Genomic DNA, 24,447 nt, shown 5'->3' on the forward strand with positions numbered 1-24,447 from the left:
ACTACAGGCACATGCCACCACGCCCAGCTAATTTTTGTATTTTTAGTAGAGATGGGGTTTCACCATGTTGGCCAGGCTGGTCTGGAACTCCTGACCTAAGGCGATCCGCCCGCCTCAGCCTCCCAAAGTGCTAAGATTACAGGCATGAGCCACTGCGCCCAGCCAAAATTGTCCAGTATAAAACAAACAAACAAAAAACTCCGTGCTTCCATCTTCTACATAAGTTCTGAAAATAGAAGCTGCGGGAGACTGCAGATAATTAACTAGAAAGAAGTATCCAGCTTTCAAATAAACAATGTCGAGACCATAAACCTCATAAAAAATCAAAGGAGATTTTAAAACATTTCTTAGAGAATGAAGAGAGCAAATTTGAGGTTATGTTTATATAGTGCCCACATATCCGTATGAAAAGTAATAATTAAGTCACTTAATTGTCATATTGTCTAACAAATGTCAAATATCCATATGCAGCAAACTTCAAATTTGAGTAATTTTTCCCTTTTCATCCTGATGTTTGATGTTAGGTAGATAGAACATCCATGAAAGCTTTAAATGAATAATAACTTCAGGTTATTATGAGGAAAATTGCTTTATAAGATTTTTAAAATCTTTATCTTCTACCTTATGAAAATACATTTTAAAATTTCTCAATGGATACAGAGGAAAATAAGTAAAGAATATGAACAAGCATTTCAAAAAAGAAGAATCACAAGTTGCCAAGTAAAAAAATAACAAGGAGCTGAGCTAAGGCACTGGCTTTGGGGAGAAGTATGAGGGTCTTTATTTGAGTGAGTTTTGAATGAAAAGTTGGTGTTTGGTTAGATAAAATTGATGAGAGGAGTGCATCAAAGATGATGCTGAAGTTATTAGCTTGGGTGACTGAGGAAATGATAATGCCATTAACTTTGATAGGAATTATAGGTTAAGAAGAATCTGTGAGTTTGTTCTTCCTTCCTTCCTTCCTTCCTTCCTTCCTTCCTTCCTTCCTTCCTTGTTTCCTTCTTTCTCTCTTTCTCTCTTTCTTTCTTTCCTGAGACAGAGCCTTGCTCTGTTGCTCAGGCTGGAGTGCAGTGGTGTGATCTCGGCTCACTGCAACCTCCGACTTCTGGGTTCAAGCGATTCTCCTGCCTCAGCCTCACAAGTAGCTGAGACTACAGGTGCATGCCACCAGGCCTGGTTAATACTTTTTGTATTTTTTTGTAGAGACGAGGTTTCACCAAGTTGGCCAGGCTGGTCCTGAACTCCTGGCCTCAAGCAATCCACCTGCCTCAGCCTCCCAAAGTGCTGGGATTACAGGCGTGAGCCACAGCGCTCAACTAAATTTGTTTTTTTTTTCTTCACCAACACCTCACCCCTCGACTCCACCCATTGTTCACTGCAGCCTCAACCTCCCGGGCTCAAGCAATTCTCCCACCTCACTCTCCCAAGTACCTGGGACTACAGGTGCACACTTTATTTTTGTAAAGACTGCGTCTAACTGTGTAGCCCAGGCTGGTCTCAAACTCCTGGACTCAAGCAATCCTCCTGCCTCAGCCTCCCAAAGCACTGGATTACAGTTGAGAGCCACCATGACTAGCTGGTTTTTGATATGTACACTTTGAGTTGTCTTTGGGACATCCAGACAAACCTATGTAGTAGGCAGTTGGAAAATTGTGTCTGGAGCTCAGGATAAGAGCAGGAGCTTGAGCAAATCCATTTAGGAGTAATGAACATATAGATCAATCCCTTCTGTTTGTTTTAACCTGGCTTCACCTTCATAAATACTTGGTAGATGTTATAGCCTATTAAGAGAAAAGTGTCCCATAGCAAATAGTTGCTTATTGTTAGCCATGTTCAAACTCAGAGAAATTCCTCTTTTACTTTTGGGCGTTCCTATTGGCAAATGGTCAGAAGTTCAATCTAGTCCTTTAGTCTTACTATCCAGAGATTTACAATTTCTTCATTAAGGTAGCATTAAGCAAAATAATAATAATAATAATTTGTAAGTATTTGTTTCATTCTATCCGAAGAGATGGGGTACCTTGTGGTGGGTGCTTCTATAAACCATTCTATTCCTGGCCCAAATTTGGGAGGGAGGAATGATTTGTGAATTGTCATGTGAGGGGTAAACTATCAGGAAAATCTTTCATTAAATTCAGAATTCTGTAAGACTAGATTCTAAGCACTGTAGTGTAGCTGTGCTGACTACATTACCAGTGTTTCTATTGTAGAATTTTAGCCGTAGAGATCATTTAGTTCAAATTCATCCCTCCTTCCCATAAATCATACAAATGTAGAAACTGAGACCTCATGAGTTTGTGACTTGACCAAGGTCCACAGTTAGTGACAGAAACAGTACTAAACCTGAATTTTCTCCTCTGCTCTGTGGTTTAAACTTAGCAGAGGAAGGTTTCTATCAATCCCTAGGTTATGGACTCAGTATTTTTCTGAGCCATTGTTTTTCAGGAACAGACTTTCCCTTTTTTCTTCTACTTTGAATCTTATTAGAATCTTATTAGAAGTTCCCTCAATCTATTTTGTCTAGCTCTAAAACAGTTAAAGGTTTATTTTAGAAAATAATAGCAATCCTGCTTTTCAGTGTTTATTTTTGACCACATTTCTAGACTTCTTTTCCTTTATGCTCTATTATATGCCTGAAGACCCGCAACCACTTTATTTATTTAGTCTTTGTATTTTTTCTAATAGCATGTCCTCATAAGTTTCTAGTTTTCTGTTCTTTGACAGGAAATTGCTCTTTCATCTGAGTCCCTATAATCATTGATTTTTTTTTCAGGTATGAGATTATATTCAGACAGCAGGTGGGAACTGAAGATATATTTTTAGGGTTGTCAAAAAAGGACTCCTCAACAGGTTGTTGCAGTGAACTAGTGGTAAGCCTTTCCTCCCCTTCTTCATTTTCTATATGACTGTTGTAGCTAAATTGACTGACTATTGTATACATAATATTGTAGGCAAGGTTGTAAACTCTTTAAAAATCGTGGTTGCTATGTTTCAGGTACTAGGGGAATAATGGGATAGACAGTTTAAAATCGTTAACTTGTACAAAATAAACTAAGTTTACACATTTGGATGAGATTTACAGATAAACGTAATAGAATCATATGACACAATGCACAATTTCTAATTTTATTGCTATTAAAACTTCCCAATTGGATTGGACTGGATTTTCTTTCATCCTAGTTCCGTCCCATGCATGCCAACGGATTGGTTATTAACTTCTGAGGAATTGATAGGCAATCAGAATGAAATATCTCCTTCCCCGCATCTGTCTTATCTCTTATTTCTGTATTTCTTATAATGACTAAGCTTACAATGTGGTTAAATCCCACAAAAAGGGATTTTCTTAATTTTGGGATCTGCCTTCTGATTAAAAACATTAAGAAAGATATCTAAAATGTTACTTTGCTTTCTTATCTGAATGAAGCTACAGAATGTTGGAGAGCATCCTTTACCAGGTCACTGTTTCTGTATAACAGTTGTAGCAATACCAACAATATCAATGATACCACCTTATTTTTGCTTATTTCATCCTCATAATGACCTTGTTGAAAAATCTGGGCCTAACCTAGAATGTGGAATTTGATTCATTTTAGCAACATTAACAAGTAATTCTTGTGTTAAAAATTTATTTTTTGAGATCAGGAACTAACTTTGCTTCTATTTTTTTCCTCCTTTCTTACAATACATTATAGAGTACTGTGGTGCCCATGGGAGATGCGTAATATTTTTTCCTTAAGCAAATGATAAATGGAATTTCTCTTTTGCATGAACTTCAGGTTTTCTCTTATTAGCAAAATCTAAGACATTCAATTGAATCAAGTAACATAATGGGAATAGTGGCTTTAAGTACCTCAGGAGATTTTTCAAACTCTAATGAGTTAAGGTTTCAAGTAATCTTGAAGTAATTAGCTCCCAGGGTTTTACCAGTAATATTGAAATTCCTCTCTCTTAAATTATTGTTAAATTGTGTTTTTGATGTGTAGTGTTGGGGATTGCTCTAAATTCTGGAGGAATTCTAGGCCCTAAATAAATAAAACTGTTGCAAGCCTTACCATTTCTCTCATGCAAAAATTGCCTCTAGTTTTAATAATAAAGGTATCCTGAATGAAGAATCTCAGAAACTAAATCATACCTCATAATAGAAATATATGGTTTATCTAAAACTCAGTAAGTATATACAGAAGACTTGGTATTTCTCTCAAATGAATTTATAATCAACTGGGGAGACAAAACTAACAAAAATGAACTAATTTTATTGTTAAGAATTAAACTCAGTGTAAACAATTATAAGTCTACTAGAAGTTCAGAAGGTTGGGATAAGTCATGGACACCACTGAAAGGCAGCAGCAAATAACACATTTGTTGATGCTATGGCACTTTGTCACGTGTATACTGTCCCTTTTCTCTTTCTTTCCTTTATTTCTCTTTGTTTCTTCATTTATTAAATCTTTAAATACTTAGTGAAAGTTACTACATACCACAGACTGTCCTAAGTACTAGAGATACAAAAATAAATGATAAACAATCAATTGTCCTCAAGGAATTTACAGTAAAGGAGATTGACACCTAATAAATCACTGTAGTTCAGTATGGTAAGTACATATTTAGAGGCATATACCATGAATAGAATGATGGTTACCAGAGACTGGGAAAGGTAGTGGGCAGTGGGGGGTTGGAAATGTGGGGATGGTTAATGGGTACAAAAATATAGTTAGATACAATAAATAAGTTCTAGTATTTGATAGTACAACAGAAGGATAACAGTCAGCAATAATTTGTTGTACATTTTAGAATAACCAAGGGAGTACAGTTGGAATGTTCATAACACAAAGAAATGGTGAATGGTTTAGGTGATAGAAACCCACCCCATTTACCCTGATGTAATTATTATACACTATATGCATGTATCAAAATATCTCATGCACCCCATAAATATATATTTCTATTATATACCCATAAAAATTAAAGATAGAAAAATAAAGGCATATATCAGGTACATAGTGACATAAAGCAGGAAGGGATCAACTTCAAGTGGATAATATTTCTACAGTGGACAATATTCTAAGAAGGGCATTCCAAGCAGAGGTAAGAAAGAGCACATGGAAAGGTATCCAGGCATGAAATAGCATGGCATATTTGAGTAAGCAGAGAATATAACAAGAATAAAGGGTAAGTGTGGGTAATAATGGACTAATAAGCTGACTCTCAAAAAAGATAAAAGCTTGTAGCTTTTATTTGTAGCTTGAATGCTATCCTGTAGGCATACTAATGACACCATCCACTATCATTGCTTACTCCACTGACAAGACTCAGAGTAAATAGGTTGTTGAGCCCACCTCAAGTATTTCTTGCTCAAATGTATATGCTTATCATTCTTGTTGATAATATTGTGTTTCCTTGAATCTAAGACATCATAAAATTGTAAATGCGCCATTTATTTAACAATAACAATGTTTCAGAGGAAAATAGGTATAATACCATATTACACCACCATTGATTGTGCAGTGCATCTCAATATCAGAAGCATTAAAATGTGGGAAAAATTGTACCTGAGAATTGCCTGAATATGTTATTTGAGTCCTGGACCTGGTCTATATGTAACAATCCAATCCAAAAACTTTAAGAAGAAAATCCTTACTTAAACCGAGTAAGGCAATAGGAGTACAATCTGTTTACGTACAAGAAGTGATTTAGGGTTTAAAAATTTTCCTTTACCCTCCCCAGACTCCAAATAAGAAAGCAAGATTTATGAATGCTAAGTCAAAGCAACGGTCCTAAACAAAATTCTGAATTAGGAATGTCTTCAGCAAACCCTTCGAACCTCAAACTCAAAGAGTCCCATTATCCAAATACTCCCTGCCCTATTGTTATCCTCTGCAACTGCTTTACTCCTGAGTTTGTAGCCACCAAACTCCCTTGAGTTAATCTATATTTAGGTATTTTAGAGCCAGAGCTAGCCAGTGGTTTACAGGTTTGTTTTGTTTCTAGCTGTCAAGCTTTTTTTTTTTTTCCCAAATAAAATTCTATGAGTAAGCCCAGTGTAGTAAACATAAAAAGTACCACTGCCTTGCTTAAAAAGGTACTATCACCCATGAGGCAGCTCTTAGGAGAATGGCTGAGGCTCCTTGGAACACAGTTTGAAAGATGCTGATCTAATTTCTCATCCTGATTACAGTTAATAAACTAAGGTCAGGCTTACAAGGTTCCAAATACTCATATACATTAATGGAAAAATAATAAGAGATCTAGAGGGCTTCTTTTTCCTAGGTGACATATATGCTTTTATTTAAACCCCACGAGTGGAAGGCCCTAGCTTGTTTCATTTTGTTTTGGTTTTTAATTTTCTTTTTATCCTCGCTATCTTCTCCATCCCTCTCCCTGAAGCTCTCGCTGTGATGGGTGGGATATTAGGTTGGTGCAAAAGTAATTGCAGTTTTGCTATTACTGACTACTGGTTATTGCTAGACTGACTGAAGTACTGGACCTCTTGGGTGCTAGTTGAGAGTGTGGAAAAAGGAACTATAGATATCAAAATATGTAGCAAAATACCCTAATTCTCCATAGGATTATTTGTGGCAGGAAATGGGATGGGTGTATTGGAAAAATAGGTCAGCAGATTCTCATAAAATGAGTGGGGCTAAGGTTATTGGTATTCTGCCAAATTACCCATTGTTTGTTCTAGGAGAGGGGAAAGGCAGCTTGCAGACAGCTTGATGCTCTTTGACCTAGAATGAACATGTATTTTGATGTTTTACTTTGATAGATCTATACTGATAAGGGGACATTCTGATATGACCCAAGAAACAAGCCACTAAGCTTATTTTTTCCCCAACATCACCTCCTCCCTAGGATATGATCCTTCCCCCATCTTTAAATCTCACTGAGAATAGGATGAGAGTCAAGGATGGGATAGAAGTCAGTCACCATCTGGCAGACAGACACAACCAGCAGTCACATGTTTATCATATATATTTATCTCAGAAAGTGCTATCAATCATTTTGAGCAAAGTATTTGCTCATCCTCTAAGAAGTCACTTGCTTCTGAATGGTCTGCTCTTCAAATCCTGATTGCTTTCTTAAGGTTAAAACAGTTACATTTGTTTAGTTTTTTTGTTTGTTTGTTTGCTTGTTTGGTTTTTTTTGGACAGAGGCTCACTCCATTGCCCAGGCTGGAGTGCAGCCTTAGCTTACTGTAGCCTCTGCCTCCCAAATTCAAACCATTCTCCTGCCTCAGCCTCCCGAGTAGCTGGGATTCCAGGCATGCACCACCAAGCCCGGCTAATTTTTGTATTTTTTAGTAGAGATGGGGTTTCACCATGTTGGCCAGGCTGGTTTCAAACTCCTGACCTCAGGTGATCGGCCTGTCTCAGCCTTTCAAAGTGCTGGGATTATAGGCGTGAGGCACCGTGCCTGGCCTATATTTGTTTACTTTTAATGAAAAAATGGATTTGGCTGCTTGATAATGAAATAGATTTTGTTTTCCATTCTATTCCATTCTAGAGGATGGACCTAGTTTTTTTTTGTTGTTTTTTTTTTTGTTTTTTTTTTTTTTGGTAGGCTTTCTGATTGTGTTAACCTTGTTTGATTGGTTGTATACCAGACCATGTGGCAGAGGGAAGGATATTTGATCTATAATATGATTCCTTATTATCAGGTTGAGGCAGCACAGTAAACCTTCAATTAAATTTCTAATAGTTGCCTCAGTAATATATTCATAATATATACATTTATAGTTAATGTCATAACACTCCTTCATAATGATGGTGGTTGTGGGACATGGTAACAAATACTTCCTTAAAAGCTAATCTAATCATATAGACAGTATATTTCTGATTATGAAAGTAATATATATGTAAAATTTTAAGCAATACCGAAATTAGTAGAGTTGATGATAAAAGTTCCCCATAATGAGATGGAGAAAAATTGAGAGAGAGTGTGTGTGTATTTGAGATAGGCTATGGTCAAGGATGGAATAAAGGTAAAGGATGTAATGTACATATTACTTGATATATATATATCAGTAATTTTACATTTTGATTATGTCATTTTGAGATTTCATCAAAATATCTGAATCACATGGTCTGGAATCCCTGAGCTGGACCTGGCAGAAACTCCTGATTCCATGCAAGCAGATTTACAGATTGACCTTGAAAATTACCAATACTTGAGGGATGAACAAAGCTAGAGGAACTGAGAAGGATATTCAGAGATGGGAGGGAAACCATAATAGTATCGGCTGCTGTCAAGCATGATTAGGATGTAGAAGGAACTTTGAGATTTGTCAATTAAGAAGTCTTTGGTGACCTTTGGAAGAGAGCAGCTTCAGTGGCATGATCAACACTAGATTAAAGAAAGCTGAGAAGAGAAGAGGAAGTGAGGAAAAGAAGCCAGCAAATATAGATTGTTCTTTGAGGAAGTTTAGCGGTGAAGAGGAGGAGAATGAGGAAATGATTATTAAGAAAGAGGCAAGATTTAGGGGAGTGTTTTTAAGATAGGAGAGATTTATGTATGCATTTCAGCTGATGACAAGAATCCATGCATTCATCCATGTAATATTTATTTAGTTCCTACTGTGTGTCACTAGAGCTAATGAACAAACAGTGAAAAAAAAAAAAAGTAGTCATGGTATGGGCCCCTAGGTGGAGGCATTTTTGGTTGTCACAATGATTACAGAATTTTTTGTTTTTTTGAGATAAGGTCTTGCTCTGTCACCCAGGCTGGAACGTAGTGGCTTGATCTCAGTTCACTGCAGCCTCGACCTCCTGGGTTCAAGTGATCCTCCCACTTCAGCCTCTCTGGTAGCTAGGACTACAGGCATGTGCCACAATGCCCTGCCAATTTTTGTTTTTTATTTTTTGTAGAGACAGGGTCTCATTATGTTGCCCAAACTGGTCTCAAACTCCTGGGCTCAAGCAATTCTCTCACCTCAGCCCCCCAAAGTGCTGGTATTACAGGCATGGACCACCATGCCCAGATGATTGCAGGATATTATTGTCATTTAGTATTCAGGGCCAGGGTTGCCTTAAATCTTGCAATAAGAGGTATAGTCCTCAAGAATGAAGATTGTCCTACACAAAATGCCCATATTGCTTTCCTCTAGTTTAAAAACACTGATTAGATAAAGAGAGATTGAAGATATGAGGGTGCTGCTACTCAGCAGCATTCCACCCTGTTGACTACTCTCTTTTTGTTTTTTTGTTTTGTTTTGTTTTGTTTTGTTTTTGTTTTTGTTTTTGGAGACAGAGTTCCGCTCTGTCGCTCAGGCTGGAGTATAGTGATGTGATCTTGGCTCACTGCAAACTCCACCTTCTGGGTTCAGGCTGTTCTCCTGTCTCAACCTGAGTAGCTAGGACAGCAGGCACGTGCCACTACACCTGGCTAATTTTCATATTTTAGTAGCGACAGGGTTCCCAGGCTGGTCTCAAACTTCTGGTCTCAAGTGATCTGCCTGCCTCGGCCTGTCAAAGCGTTGAGATTACAGGCGTGAGCCACTGCACCTGGCCTGCTCTCTCCTTGAAACACAGTTTTCTCTTTACTTTAATGACCCCATTCTCACTGAGGAGTGAGGAAAGACTTCACTCTTTTTTTCCAAAATCACTAGGCATTCCTCCTCGCTTTCGCTTCCAAATCACTGGCTCTTCCTATTCTGCCTTAAGTTCTCTGGAGATTTGACCTATGTCTTTTTTTTCTCTACCTATTCTCTTTTCACCTAGTCTCATAGCTTTAAATATCATTTATCTCTATAGTCCTGAACACTTCCATGAGCTTTGGATTCATATAACTATTTACTTGGCATCTCTTACTTGTTTAATAGACAACTCAAACCTAACATGTCTAAAACAGAACTCTTAATTGTCTTCTCTAAACCTTTTTCTCATTCATCTTCTTTGTGGCAATAATATTCACCCAATTGTTCAAGCTAAAAACCTAAATCATCCATCATTCCTCTTTCCTTTATACCTCATGTGTAATCCATCAGCAAGTATTACTGGGCTGTACCTTCAAAATATATTATAAATCCATCTAATTTTCATTACCACTGCAATTGCTATCATGTTACTAACCATCATCATCTCTATCTGGACCATTATGAGTCTCTAATGACATTATCTCCCTGCTTTGACTCTTCATTCCCTATAGCCTTTCCACACAGAATGTAAGAGATTCTTTTTAAAAGTAAATAAGGGCCGGGCGCAGTGGCTCATGCCTGTAATCCCAGCACTTTGGGAGGCCAAGGCGGGTGGATCACCTGAGATCAGGAGTTCGAGACCAGCCTGGCCAACATGGCAAAACCCTGTCTCTACTGAAAATACAAAAATTAGCCGAGCGTGGTGGTGCACTTCTGTAGTCCCAGCTACTTGGGAAGCTGAGGCAGGAGAATTGTTTGAACCTGGGAAGCCGACCGTGCAAGGAACCCGAGATCATGCCATTGCACTCCACCCTGGGTGACAGAGTGAGACTCCATCTCAAAAAAAAAAAAAAAAAAAAAGTAAATCAGACCACATCACCTCTTTGCTTACAGCCCTCAATGGTTTCCTGTTGCGCTCATAGAAGAAAATCCAAACTCCTTATCTTAAAAGTAGGGAAGGGCCCTGTGTGATCTGACCCTTACCTACTTTTACTGTTTCATCCAATGTGGCACTTTCTTCCTTGTTTGCTATGTTTTGCTTATCCTGGCCTTCTTTTTGATCTGTCAATCTGCCGAGTTATTTCCCAATTCCTTGTTATTCATTCCACCTGGGTATTCCACCCAGTCCCTCAGATAATGAAATTTTACTTCTTCCTTTCCAACCATTTTAACCTATTTCTTGTTTAATTGCATGTTAGTACCTCCAGAACTATATTATGTAATAATAGTGAATACTGAACTTTATTTCTTATTTCTCACTTTAAATTTTTAAAAATTAAAAAAATATGGGTAAGTAATAGAGATACACTATTCAGCCATAAAAAAAGAGATCCTGTCATTTGAAATAACATGGATGGAACTGGAGATCATTATGTTACGTGAAATAAGCCAGGCACAGAAAGACAAACATCATGCTTTCTCACTTATTTGTGGGATCTAAAAATCAAAACAATTGAACTCATGGACATAGAGAGTAGAAGGATGGTTACCAGAGGCTGGGAGGGGTCGTTGAGGGAGGGGAAGTGTGGGGTTGGTTAATGGGAACAAAAATATAAATTTCTCACTTTAATTGGAATGGTTCTAGTGTTTCTTCATTTAGTTAGATACTGACTTTTGGGTTATGTGTTAAGGATCTGTTCATCTATTCTGATTTTAAGAGTTCTAAGCAAGACTACATGATGAATTTAATCAAATGTCTTTTTACCATTTGTGAAGATCATATGATTTTTTAGTTTTTATCTATTGGTAAATTATATTAGCACATTTCTTAATATGGAACCATCCTTGCATTCATTCATTCATTTACTCAACAAATATTTATTGAGTGCCTGTGATTTGCCACCAAGTATTTTATAAAAACTCTCATGAACAATGATAAGCTATAGGAAAATGAAGAAAAAAATTAAAGGTGATGGGTCTCTGTTTTGAAATTATAAAAATATTTACCTCTGACGTATAAAAATGTAGAGGCATGTATTGTCCAAAACTAGGGCAAAAAAACAGTAGGTCATCTTTTTAAATTGATGGGTAAATTTTTCTTTTCTTTTCTTTTCTTTTCTTTTTTTTTTTTTTTTTTTTGAGACAAGGTCTCACTCTGTTGCTCAGGCTAGGGTACAGTGGTGCAATCTTGGCTCACTGCAACTTCCACCTCCTGGGTTCCAGCAATTCTCCCACCTCAGCTTCCTGAGTAGCTGGGATTACAGGTGCATGCCACCACACCTGGCTAATTTTTGTATTTTTTCTAGAGATGTGGTTTCACCATGTTGATCAGACTGGTCTCAAACTCCTGACGTGAAGTGATCCACCCACCTTGGCCTCCCAAAGTGCCAGGATTACAAACGTAAGCCACTGTGTCTGGCCAGATGGATAAATTTTGATAATGCTACCATTTTGAAACAGTCCAGTACTATATTACCATATCTGTCATTTAAAAAATAGTTCACAGATGCATGACTCCTCTCCCATCACAGGACTCGAGTCGTCAGAGGCCTCTTATGGCTTTCCACAACTTGTTGTCCCATATTTTTATGGCCAGTTTATGCAGGCACCCCATAACCCTTTTTCTCAACATATTACCATATCTGTCTTTTTAAAAATAGTTCATAGATGCATTACTCCTCTCCCATCACAGGAGTCAAGAGGTACTGTTCTAAGTATAGAGGATAGCAAACAAAACATAAACATCACTGCCTTCACAGAGCTTACCTTATTGTGGAAGGGATAAATAAAATAAACACATAAATTGTATTGTATATTAGAAGGTGAAAATGCTCTGCAGAGAAAAGGAGGAGGAAGTGACAGGGCATACTAGAGTTGGTGGTGGCTGAAATTTTTAATAGTGTGGTCGCAAAAGCCTTCACTAAGAAGGCAGTATTTGAGTGAACACCTGAAAGAGATGAGGAAGTGAGGTTCCAATGTTAGAAAGGTTTTTTTTCTTTGAGACAGAGTCTTGCTCTGTCACCCAGGCTGGAGTGCAGTGGTATGATCTTGGCTCACTGCAACCTTGACCTCCTGGACTCAAGTGATCCTCCCACCCCAGCCTCCCAAGCAACTGGAAGTACAGGCACGCACCACCATGCCCAGCTACTTTTTATACTTTTTGTAGAGATGGGTTTTTGCCATGTTGCCCGGGCTGGTCTTGAACTCCTGAGCTCAAGTGATCTGCCCATCTCAGCCTCCCAAAGTGCTGGGATTATAGATGTACACACCACACCCAGACTAGAAAGGTTAATCTAAGTGTATATTTAAAATGCCAAGATTTAAGACAGGAGGTAATCTTAGAAATATCAGTAAAGAACAAGTAACTATTCTTAGAGAAATCAGGGGAACTGTCCCAGGAATTAGTAAACGATTCCAAGTAATAGGTGGTATAGCGTAAGAACATGAGTTTTTACGTTGTATATATTTTAGGTGTAAAACATGATGTTTTGATATACATATTCTCAGTAAAGTGATTACTATAGTGAAGCTAATTAATGTATTTATCATCTCAGGTAGCATCTTTTGTGTATGTGGGGGTAAGAGCACCTAAAATCTACTCTTTTAGAAGATTTCCACTACTTAGTATAATATTAACTATAGCCCTCATGCTGTACCTTAGAGCTCTAGATTTATTCATCCTAAATAACCCAAGTTTCCATCCTTTGACCTGCATCTCTTCATCTCCCACACCACCTCTAGTAACCACCATTCTTCTATTTCTATGTTTTAGATATTTTTTAGGTTCCACATTTAAGAGAGATCATGCAGTATTTTTCTTTCGGTGTCTGGCATTTTTCACTTAGCATAATGGAGGACATGAGATTTTTTTTTAACTGGAAGTAAAGGACATGCCCAGTGTTATAAAGGAAATGGGAGGAAAAAATAAAAACAGGCACCAACTGAGAAGACTATAGGGAAAGCAGTGTAGTCGGGGAGATCCAGATTTCAGTTAGATTAAGAAGTTGAGAATATTCAAAGAGGCTTAAGAGATAAGGGATGATGTACTATGTATTCCAGAGGACCTAATGGAAAAGGCTCAGGATTTGATAATGGATGGAAAATGGAGACATAATAGGAGATATGAAGTTCCATATGGTAGTTATGTGATAAGGAATGATTTGGGAGTCTGAGACTTCTTATGGTTATTGACAAATAGAGTTAAAAGTGTAATGAATTTAGTTATCATGGTCTCAAGACAGGTAGTGGTGGCGAGGCTATGATTATTTGGGGGAGAGGGTGAGTGCCAATGGAGATATGGATGCCTATAGATGAATGTTCTTACTACAGAGTGAGTTGAGCTTACTCTTGACTCCTGTGATGGAGAGGAGGTATGCCTCTATGAACCATTTTTTAAAAAGACAGGTATGGTAATATAGTACTGGACTGTTTCAAAATGGTAGCATTATCAAAATTTATCCATCAATTTAAAAACATGACCTACTGGGCCTTTGCCCTAGTTTTGTACAATACATACCTCTATATTTTTATACTTCAGAGGTAAATATTTTTATAATTTCAAAGCAGAGAGCTAATGCCTTTAATTTTTTAAATTTTCCTGTAGATTATCATTGTTCATGAGAGTTTTTATAAAATACTTAGTATGGCTGCAGTGGAAAAAAAATCTCATACATGTTTGTATAGTTAAACAACGGGAAATTAAACAATTAAAGCAATTCAGAATGAAATCTACCCAAACTTTTTCTGTTAATCAAAATTTCCTAATATTGTTAAGTTTCAAATGGGAACTCAAATAGTCTTCTTTCCTAAGAATCAAATGTGCAAGGAGTCGTTGTTGTATTTCTGTCAAATGGAAATATTCTTATAATATCTAGAACCCATACATAAATTAATTTAGAATGTCTTCCAAAGTGTCAGTCCAAACCCTTTCAGTGAAGCATCTTCACTGAAATATCAGTAAATAGTGCTGGCCAAGTTACATACAAGATATTTTTTACTTTTTCTTCTCATCGTGGTGATGAAGTGACAGTTCAAGAGGAAACTTAGAATGGATGACCTCCATGGAACACCTGCCATTTGGACTTCTCCTGTCAGTTTTCAAACATCTTATAATATGATCATAGACATTTATCTGAGGAGCTGAGAAGCCTGTTAATCACTTACAAATTATAGGAATATGACCTTTCAGGAACCATCTTGTCATATAAATCTCTCGTAAGAACAAGACAAGAAAGAAGAGATTTGAAACTCACAAGAATAATCACTCAATAATGACTCCCCTAGTAAGTCGGCTCTCTTACAACACATAGAGGATAATAAATGAAGGCCAAGGAAAATGATTTGCAAGCACTTTAACCTAGTTTTACCTCTCTTGAGGGAAACCTCGAAGTACATTCCCAGAGAGAGACTGAGTACTTTTTACTACTTGCCTGAAGAGAAGCTGAAAGTGGGAAGAAGGGATCTCACAAACCTTAAATTATAGGCTTTTTTCCTGTTACTTTTTATTTATAAGGACAGAAGGCAGATATTTGAAATAAAGTTAGTGATGGATACTGGGGTAACCAGCTTCCAGTATGGCACCCAATAATTCTCACCTCCAGATATTCTTCTCTTTGTGTAGTTCTCTCCCATATTGAGTAGGGCTAACCTGTATAATCAATAAGATTTTTTTTTTTAATGAAAAAGTGTAATTCATGAGGCTACATTCTAAAAAAGGTATTGCTTCTGCCTTTATCTTTTGGATCCTTTACTCTGGGGAGAATACAGCTGTTGTATCCTAGGGACACTCAAGCAACACTATGGAGAAGCCCATGTGGTGAAAAGCTGAGGCCCCTGACAAACAGCCACATCAGTGAACTATCTCAGATGCAGATCCCCTAGCCCTAGTCAAACCTTCAGATGTCTACAGCCACAGCCAACATCTTGACTACAGTCTCATAATAGAGCCTAAGCCAGAACCATCTAGCTAAGCCATTCCCAAATTCCTTATCCATGAAAACGTGGGATAATAAATGTTTATTGTTGTTTTGAGTTATAAACTGGGGGGGAGGTATAATTTGTCATGCATAATAGATAACCAGTAAACAATAAATAATAAGTGGCTGGGCATGGTGACTTACACTTGTAATCCCAGCACTTTGGGAGGCCAAGATGGGAGGATCACTTGAGCCCAGGAATTTGAGATCAGCCCGAGCAGCATAGCAAGACCCCATCTCTACAAAAAATAAAATAAAATAAAATAGCCAGGTGTAGTGGTGCACACCTGTGGTCCCAGACACTCAGGACGCTGAGTCGGAAGAATTGCTTGAGCCCAGGAGGTCGAGGCTGCAGTGATCCATGATCACACCACTGCACTCCAGCTTGGGTGACAGAGTGAGAGCCTGTCTCAAAAATAAATAAATAATTTTTAAAAAGTAACAGAAGCAGAATTTAAACGTAAGTTTGATTTCAAAGGTTGAGTTCCCAAAAGGTTAAAAGTTTCCCAGTGAATTTTTAAAGTTTTCCTTAGTTTACCTATTAAAATAACTTATTCTTTAAAACAAATTCGATTTGCACCCTGTGTAAAGAAAGGAACATCAATCCCTTTAAATTGTTTGGTCCGTGACATCATCCTACATTTACTAATGTTTAACAAGTTAGGTCTTGAGCGCAATCAGTTAGAGGTCAATTAATATCCATGTCTCTATTCCAGGTATTTGTTTAAAGTATTGCTGAAGAAATCTCATGCATGTGTCAGGAGTTATTTTTCTGTTAGGATTCCTCATTGAGTCTTCTGTCTTGCAAGATATTAATGTGTGTGATTCCACCTAATTTGTCCCTTCTCTTGTCTCTTCTCTGAAACCACTGTAGTATATAATTTTAATTTCCTTAAGAAGAAAAATTAGTGAGTTGTTTCTGAATTGCCCTTCACTAGAACAGCAAATGATTTTAAGAACCACTTTAAAGTTCTACCCAGAAATTGTATTTAAATTTTGCATGTCATAATTTTTTCCTTTCTCAATTGGCATTTTAACCCTGGAAAAATAATATTTTGCCATGAAAATTCTAAACATTTCAGACTAAAGAAACAAATATTTGTATCTCTTCTTTGAGGTGACATGAGTTAACATGTGACGTTAAAGAAGATCTCAATTTGACCATCAGACCTGAGTATTACAGTAAAAGTGGGTAGAACTTTCTTTGTCGAATGGAATGCTTATTTACTTTGAGGCAGAGCATCTATAACTACCCCCTGAGAACCGTACGTCTCTCACTTGTAGCATCTCTGATTATGAAGATCCGAATTTTCAAAATATAAATTAGGAGGCAGTTTTTTTTTTTTGAGTGAAAATGTTAACCATAGTATTTAGATAGTAGCACCTGTAGAGCTCTATTTACAAATCTTTGTTTATATACAGATTTAATAAAGTAAAATATAACTCACAAACATGTATTGCTCCAAACACATTATATTGCAAAAACACAATTGCCTACTTTAAGCTTCTTACAAGAAATCTCAATTTGTCACATTATTTATTTATTATGTATTTTCCTCATAACTTACTGCTTTCCCTCTGGCCATTAGAGCCATGAATTCACCAGATGTCCAATATTTCAAGTCTTCTATCTCATTTTAGAGAAAGCGTCATAATTTACCTGAACTTTAGGCTGCATTTTCATTTCTTTGTTTATGGAAACCATATGCCACGCTATCCTATATATAGACATCAACTTCCATCAAAAAGAGAAAGCATGTAGAGTAAGAGATAGACTTTGTGTTGTGGTAAAAATACACATAGTATAAAATTTACCATTAGTGACATTTAGTGTATTCACGATGTTGTGCAACCATCACCAGTATCTAATTCCAGAACATTTTCATCAACCCTAAAGGAAACGCCATACCCATTAAGCAGTTACTCCCCTCTTCTCCATTTCCCCAGCCCCTAGCAACCACCAATCTCCTTTCTGCCTGTGTAGATTTGCCTATTGTGGGCCGGGCACGGTGGCTCACGCCTGTAATTCCAGCACTTTGGGAGGCTGAGGCGGGCAGATCACAAGGTCAGGAGATCGATACCATCCTGGCTAACACGAGGAAACCCCATCTCTACTAAAAATACAAAAAATTAGCCGGGTGTGGTGGCACGCATCTGTAGTCCCAGCTACTCGGGAGGCTGAGGCAGGAGAATCCCTTGAACCTGGGAGGCAGAGGTTGCAGTGAGCCGAGATCGCCCTATGCACTCCAGCCTGGCAACATAGTGAGACTGCGTCTCCCACAAACAAAACAAAACAAAATAAAGATTTGCCTATTGTGGACATTTCATATAAATAGAATCCTATAATATGTGACATTTTGTCCCTGGTTTCTTTCACTTAGCATAATGTTTTCAGGATTCATCCATATAACAGTACTTTATTCCTTTTTATGGCTGAATAATATTCCATTGTATGGATACAACACATTTTGTTTTGCTATTCATCAGTCAATGCACATTTGGGTTGCTTACACCTTTTGACTATTATGAATAGGGCTCCTATAAGCAAAACCATTATGTACATGTTTTTGTTTGAAAACCTGTTTTCAGTGTTCTTGGGTATATACCCAGAAGTGGAATTGCTGGGCCATGTGGTAATTGAGATGAGACATTTAAAATGAAATCTTACTAAACCATTAAGTTGTCCTTTTGGGGAGGTGGGAGTCATATTGTTATTTCTCTTTTGTTTTGATAACACCTGAACTCCCACACCTCCCTAGAAAATGTGGTATGGAAATTTATAACAGAAGACTATAAGATGGCATCACCAACTCATACCCAACATGAGAACTAAAGTTTTTTTTATACAAATTGCCAACTGATATAAAGGCAGTTGAAGGTCCCCAACTCTAACAGGTGTACTGCTATGTACCTTCAGAAAATGAAAGTTATAGTGAAGTAACCAAAGTGTTTCTGTATAGCTTTGGAGCCAGAAACATTAGTCAGATTACGGGAGGTTGCCCTTGGACCACTCACTAAATTTCTCTGTTGTAGTTTCTCCATCTGTAAAATGGAGATAATAGTCTCTGCTGCTCAAGATTGACATAAAGATAGGGCATAGCCTGGCACATAATTGACAGTAAATATTAGTCTCCTTCCCCCATATATTCTTATATTCTTCAACTTAATTGTTCTCCAAGATAACAGTATTTTTCTTCTCATTTTCTCTTTCAGGCTAAAATTAAACTGCCAAATACAAACCCTTCTGATATTCAAATTGATATCCAGGAAACAATCCTTGACCTTCGTACTCCTCAGAAGTGAGTAAAACTTAGAACTGGAATAGTGTATTATAATATTAATGAGTCTTCAGTCAATATTATTTTTTTAAATGTACATTTTGTATCACCCCTAAAGTCTGAAGAAAAGTGGAAAATTTTGTTAATCATTCAGATGTTTGATCTACATTAATATAAATATGTTTGGAAATACTTGGGCTTTTTTCTACTTTGCATCCATACATTTGGAGTGGGTTAATGCTATCAAAACACAATTCTTGACACTCAGATACAGTTTATCTATCAGAAAAAATAACTAGAAATGAAAACGCCATTAAGTTGTAAGTCTTATATGTGGTTTTTGTACATTGATTACATAAGGGAAGCAATACATTTAAACTTTTTTCATTTTGTGGGGCTCTAAGGTTAAATTTGATTGTTTTCATTTAAATCAACAAAAAGATCTTGCCATCAATTACTATCTAAATACCTCACTGCTTTGTGCACATCTTATCTGGATATAGAGCAGTGAGCACATATTGGTTCACTGCAGTGGTTCTAACTCTGTAACTCATGAACATTTCAAACTGGATTTGGGAGGCAGGCGGTTGCTGGCACGTTTTCTTCCTTCCATTATCAGTACCTATAATTCTCCTTTGTTGAACTTAAAACTTCAAGAAAATGACAAGGAGATCCCTCCTACAAAAGATTCCTATGTGTAAACAACCCAATATGCATATGTAGCTTAATCTTGGCTTCTGTAGTAAATGCATTTAACCCAAAATGGTCTACATATAAATATATATCAAATATTTTCTCATTATTTACATCATTTCAAAAATGTATCCTCACAGAACAATCATCTCATGTTATAAAAATTATATTCACTATTTCTGCTGTTTACTTCAAGGAGTATTATACCCTTTTTGTTGCATTTTATACACGAATTTACTCTTCCACATAACCTTTACAAGGAAAATTGGTTAAACGAACATTCAATCTTCCATGATATTTGCAAGCTTGTTAAGAGCACACACGTCTACACAACATGGAGTTAATTTCTGTTTCCCTAGCAGTTCTCACTGTCTGTGAGACTTTCATTTAGTGGGTTCTGATAGATATCTGTAATGACAGCAATGCCATAGCAGCTACCTAAAGACTGATGGAGACAGCAGAAATAGGGAATACGATTTTTATAACATGAGATGATTGTTCTGTGAGGATACATTTTGGGTTAATTGTACTTTTCCACATAGAACATGGGCTACACTAGGTCCTTTGGATCATAGTGTACTTATATATTAAATGTGCAGTGCAGAGAGGTACCATCTCTTAAGAAAACCTGCTTAACTAAGATAGAAGACAGAAGATAGAATTAAGGTTTTTAATCATGTTTCCTGAATACTTGAGAATCCTTTAGAGCCATGCTTTTCTCTGAAATTGCATTATCAGGAATGTGTCTTGTTTTTGAGTTTATTGATATTCACACCTACTTTCTTTAGTTTCTAACTTTGACATCATATAACGCTATGTTTATCCAATCTGAGAAAGATTTGAGAGGACATTCTGTTCTTATTATCTATAAGGCAGAAACAAGCGAATTTATTTTAACTGAATTGACCAGTGGTTTCTGTCAAACAATAGTCAATTGCATTCAAATTATCAATAAAACCCAGGTATTTAGCATTATATAACCAAAATAAATAAAGCAGTTTACCAAATTCTTCACTTTTTTCAATTGGTTGTTTTGGCATGTAGATTCCCAACATGGAGTAAATGGAGAGGAGGAAAAAATGGGGAAAATTGGATAATTTACCATGATCTCTTAAGTCTTCATATGAGATTTCATTATTTTTCTAAGTGAATTCTAAGAATTTCATAAATGAATACCTTGAATGTGATAATAAAAACACATTCTAAAGACAAATGTAAGCTAATTTTTGGTTGAGTGTTACTTTAGATTACTCACACATCTGCTGTGCTCCTTTAGTTCAGATTGGGAGTTGACTGATTTTCAAAGACTGATACCTAAAAAAGAAGTTTTCTAAATGAAATAACTGACTTGCAGCTCAGTAGCTATTTCTGCACTTTCTGTGAAAATAGTTATGTCTCTTTCAATAAACCTTAAAAACATTTTTAACCCAGATATGTAAGTCAAATAATTTTGTTAGTTATGTAAGATAAAAATTTCATTATGCGAATATGCTGGGAACCAGGATGTCCTTTGCTTAAATCTCTTGTGAGCAACATCAACTTAAACTCTCTAATATAAATATAAGCATGTAAGTCTCTAAACTTGAGTTCACTGTAGAGATTTTTTTTTGTATTTACATTCATGTATTATTGTTTGCATTTAATTTCTAATGAAAATTAACACTGGATGAACCTTTGATCACTGCCTAGACTATAACTTCTGAAAATGCAAATACATTGTCAATGTAAAAGTAGAGGTATTGGGTTTAAATGTTTGTTCATATCTTATAGTACTAATCTATGGTAATTATTCAAATGTTATTTTGTGGTGACCTGAATACTTGCTTCATTTATTTACTCACTCATTCATTTATTTATTCACTCAACATTTATAAAGTCTTCCACTAGACACTAAGGGAGCACCGAGATAAGATACATTTCTGTCCTTCAGTGAATTGTACATGGATAAGTATTTGGAGAATTTTTATTTTGTTTAAATATAAATCTCAGTACAGACAATAAGACAATAAAACAGGCGACGAAAATATTTCCCTTCTCCTAAGAGCCTAAATCAGTTGTACAGTTCTATTGTTCAACATTTTATTATGTGAAGCCATACTACTTAGAACTAGACAGAAATGCAGGCGTAGATGGATCATTCCAATGGCCACTAACTGTCTCTTTTGAATTTATTTCTCTCTGGACAGAGAAGTGCACACTATCATTGGAACTCCTTCTTCAGCTGATTTATAGTTGTCTTTTAGTGCAATGAAGCTACAATACTAAGCTTTGCTTTCTTTTAAAAGTGAATACATTATCATTTATAGAATAAAGTATAAAGGAAATCTAAGTCTAGCAAAACCTATATTGTAAACAGCTTTAAAGGATGGACTCTAAACGGTTTTTGCACTCACTTTTTTTTCTGAGATGCCAAATATTACAGTCCACATTAAAATGCATTGCCACTTAATGGCAACATATTCAGGTGAAGTGTTTCTCCTACCCCACATGGAATGGAACAAGAGTCACAGAAAATTTATCCTTCAGGTTCCATAAATGTGTAATAAATACTTTTAATGAACCCAGTCTTCTGAACTTAGGTTTTTGCAAAGGAATAAAGAAGGAATTGATTTTCAAGCGTTTTGTTTTCAAATACATACTAGTTCTCAATTCAAGAACCCAGTAAGTGCCCCTAAAAATACCATATTCCTTTACTTATTTGGATATTATACCTTCTAAAAGAGCATCCTGTCCACCTTTTATAGAGATACTCAGACCTTCTCTACTGAAAATGCGAGGTAGCAAGTGTTTCATGCATTTAATTTTCTTCCAAAACCAGCATGTGCTGACCCTATGCATAATTTAGATTCATGCCAATACAGCAGAATTATGGATGTCTCATCCCAGCAATGTATCTAAAGCATAAAACTATCCAGCAACTGAACCATAAACCACAAAATAAACCTAGCAATCTATCACAGGGAAGTTTTATCAATGTGTAGTAGAAAGAATCAGAAGTAAGGAGAGAGAAGCACTTTCATTGACTTGGTATTGAAATCATTCCCAGCCTCAGTTTCAAACACTACACCCATGGTAGAGACTCTGCTTAAATCTATGTTAGCAGAAATGTTATAGAGCCATTCCAGTTTTCAAATTTGTATCCATTGGCCATATTCCAACTATACATAAGTATGAGTGGCAACAGATCTGTCCAGCAAACTTAAAACTTGCATAGTTCTATTTCTATGCCTGTAAACATAGCCTGAGACTATGTAAAATGAGGTCAATTCAGAGAAAAATAGGGGAGCCAAAACAACTGCTCAGATTTTTAAGTCCAAAAAACCTGGTATACTATTTGCATTATTTAGGCATATTTTTGATCCAATATTTACACTATCTAAATATTGGGGGGGGGTTTGGTTTCTAACATTCTAGTGGCATATGTTGTTTGCGATTGTCTTATTGAAAGTGATACATCATTTTAGGAAGCTAAGGTTTTATTTTGTTGTTGGTTTTTTAGGAAGCTTTTGATAACTCTTCCTGAGCTGGTGGAATGTGCCAGTGCCAAGGCATTCTATATCTCAGAGACTGAAACTCTTGAAATCACCATGACTATGAAAAGAGAGTTAGATATTGCTAATTTCTTCTGAAACTGCATGAAAAAGATAAAAAGTGGTAAAATGGCATTGGTAACAATTAAAAAACTTTGAAAAAAAGATTGTTTTCTATATTCTCTTTATTATTCTGACATATTTTGGAAAGGGACAAAATTCAATTCTAGTGATATTGTGACCATTTACAGTAATTTCTATTACTCTGTTAGGAAATATGTTTCCTTGGCTGGGTACAGTGGCTCATGCCTGTAATCCCAGCACTTTGGGAGGCCGAGGCAGGCAGATCACTTGAGGTCAGGAGTTCGAGACCAACCTGGTCAACATGGCGAAACACCTTCTCTAATAAAAATACGAAAATTAGCTGGGCGTGGTGACAGGTGCCTGTAATCCCAGCTACTCCATCTCAAAAAGCAAGCATAAAAAAGGAAATATATTTTCTCATATAAATAAACTATCCCATTTTATAGTGATAGTTGAGTAGAATATTTACAGGTTTAAAAAGTTAGAATATTTCATGGTCAATTACATAATTGAAATATGATCATGAAATGGTTGGTCCACTTATTTCAGTAGTCTGAAAAACTTATGCTAATTATTTACACTTACGCTGTGATACAATCAGTTGCATAGCAATTGGTCATTATTATTACCAGAGAAGTTTATTTGGTTGCTTTTTCATTGATTTGATCAAATGATTTACAGTGTTCTCTGTTTAGGCTCTCACTATTGTTCTGGAATATGCAGGTAATAAATAGTTTGATGTACTGTACTATCAACATATTTACTTGAGTAAGGAACACTTTTGAGCAGACAGTATTATTTGGCTTCTTCAGTTGTGCTTTTAATGCTTGGATATAGTTAGGTTAAAAACATTTTTTATATGCACTAATAATTGTTAGCATTGACTTTTTGGGTACTGTGTTTATACGTAGTCAATTGAAATCCTTGACTTTAAAATAAATATAAAGAAAAGTGTGGCACATTTACAAATTCTGTTTGCTCCCATTTCCTATCTTTCTTCTTAAATGGACCTATCTATTTTAGGAATTGTCTCAATGTCCTCTCCTTCTTCTATACTGTACTGTTTATTTCAGAATTATTTATGAATAAATTATAAAGCTTGTGTGACTTTGCTTCATACATTATTGTGGATCTGTGGACTTACCAAGGAGTAAATTTTGAAAAGATGAACAATGAAAAGATGTTCATCACTTCTATATGAACTATTAAGGGAATAAATACTCTAGCAGATATTTTCTAGAGTTAATTATATATGTACAACTACCAAGCATCTAGTTTGTGACTAGATGAAATGATGAAATAGAATGAAAAGACTGAGA

General features: G+C 36.3%; 1 protein-coding gene across 2 annotated transcripts in view; it reads left to right on the forward strand.

Annotated features, from left to right (window-relative positions):
- The window catches only part of PIH1D3 (PIH1 domain containing 3), a 40,801-nt gene extending 16,708 nt beyond the window's left edge, over positions 1–24,093 (forward strand). For both annotated transcript variants that reach the window (XM_011958717.1, XM_011958716.1), the window contains 3 exons: positions 2,774–2,870; positions 18,757–18,842; positions 23,014–24,093. In XM_011958717.1, coding sequence (XP_011814107.1) covers positions 2,774–2,870; positions 18,757–18,842; positions 23,014–23,143 — 313 coding nt within the window. In that variant the 3' untranslated portion in view covers positions 23,144–24,093. The remainder of the gene's footprint in view (positions 1–2,773; positions 2,871–18,756; positions 18,843–23,013) is intronic.
- Positions 24,094–24,447: the final 354 nt, after the last annotated feature.

Source organism: Colobus angolensis, unplaced genomic scaffold (genome assembly GCF_000951035.1).
Source record: "Colobus angolensis palliatus isolate OR3802 unplaced genomic scaffold, Cang.pa_1.0 Scaffold472, whole genome shotgun sequence".
NCBI classification, from domain to species: Eukaryota; Metazoa; Chordata; class Mammalia; order Primates; family Cercopithecidae; genus Colobus; species Colobus angolensis.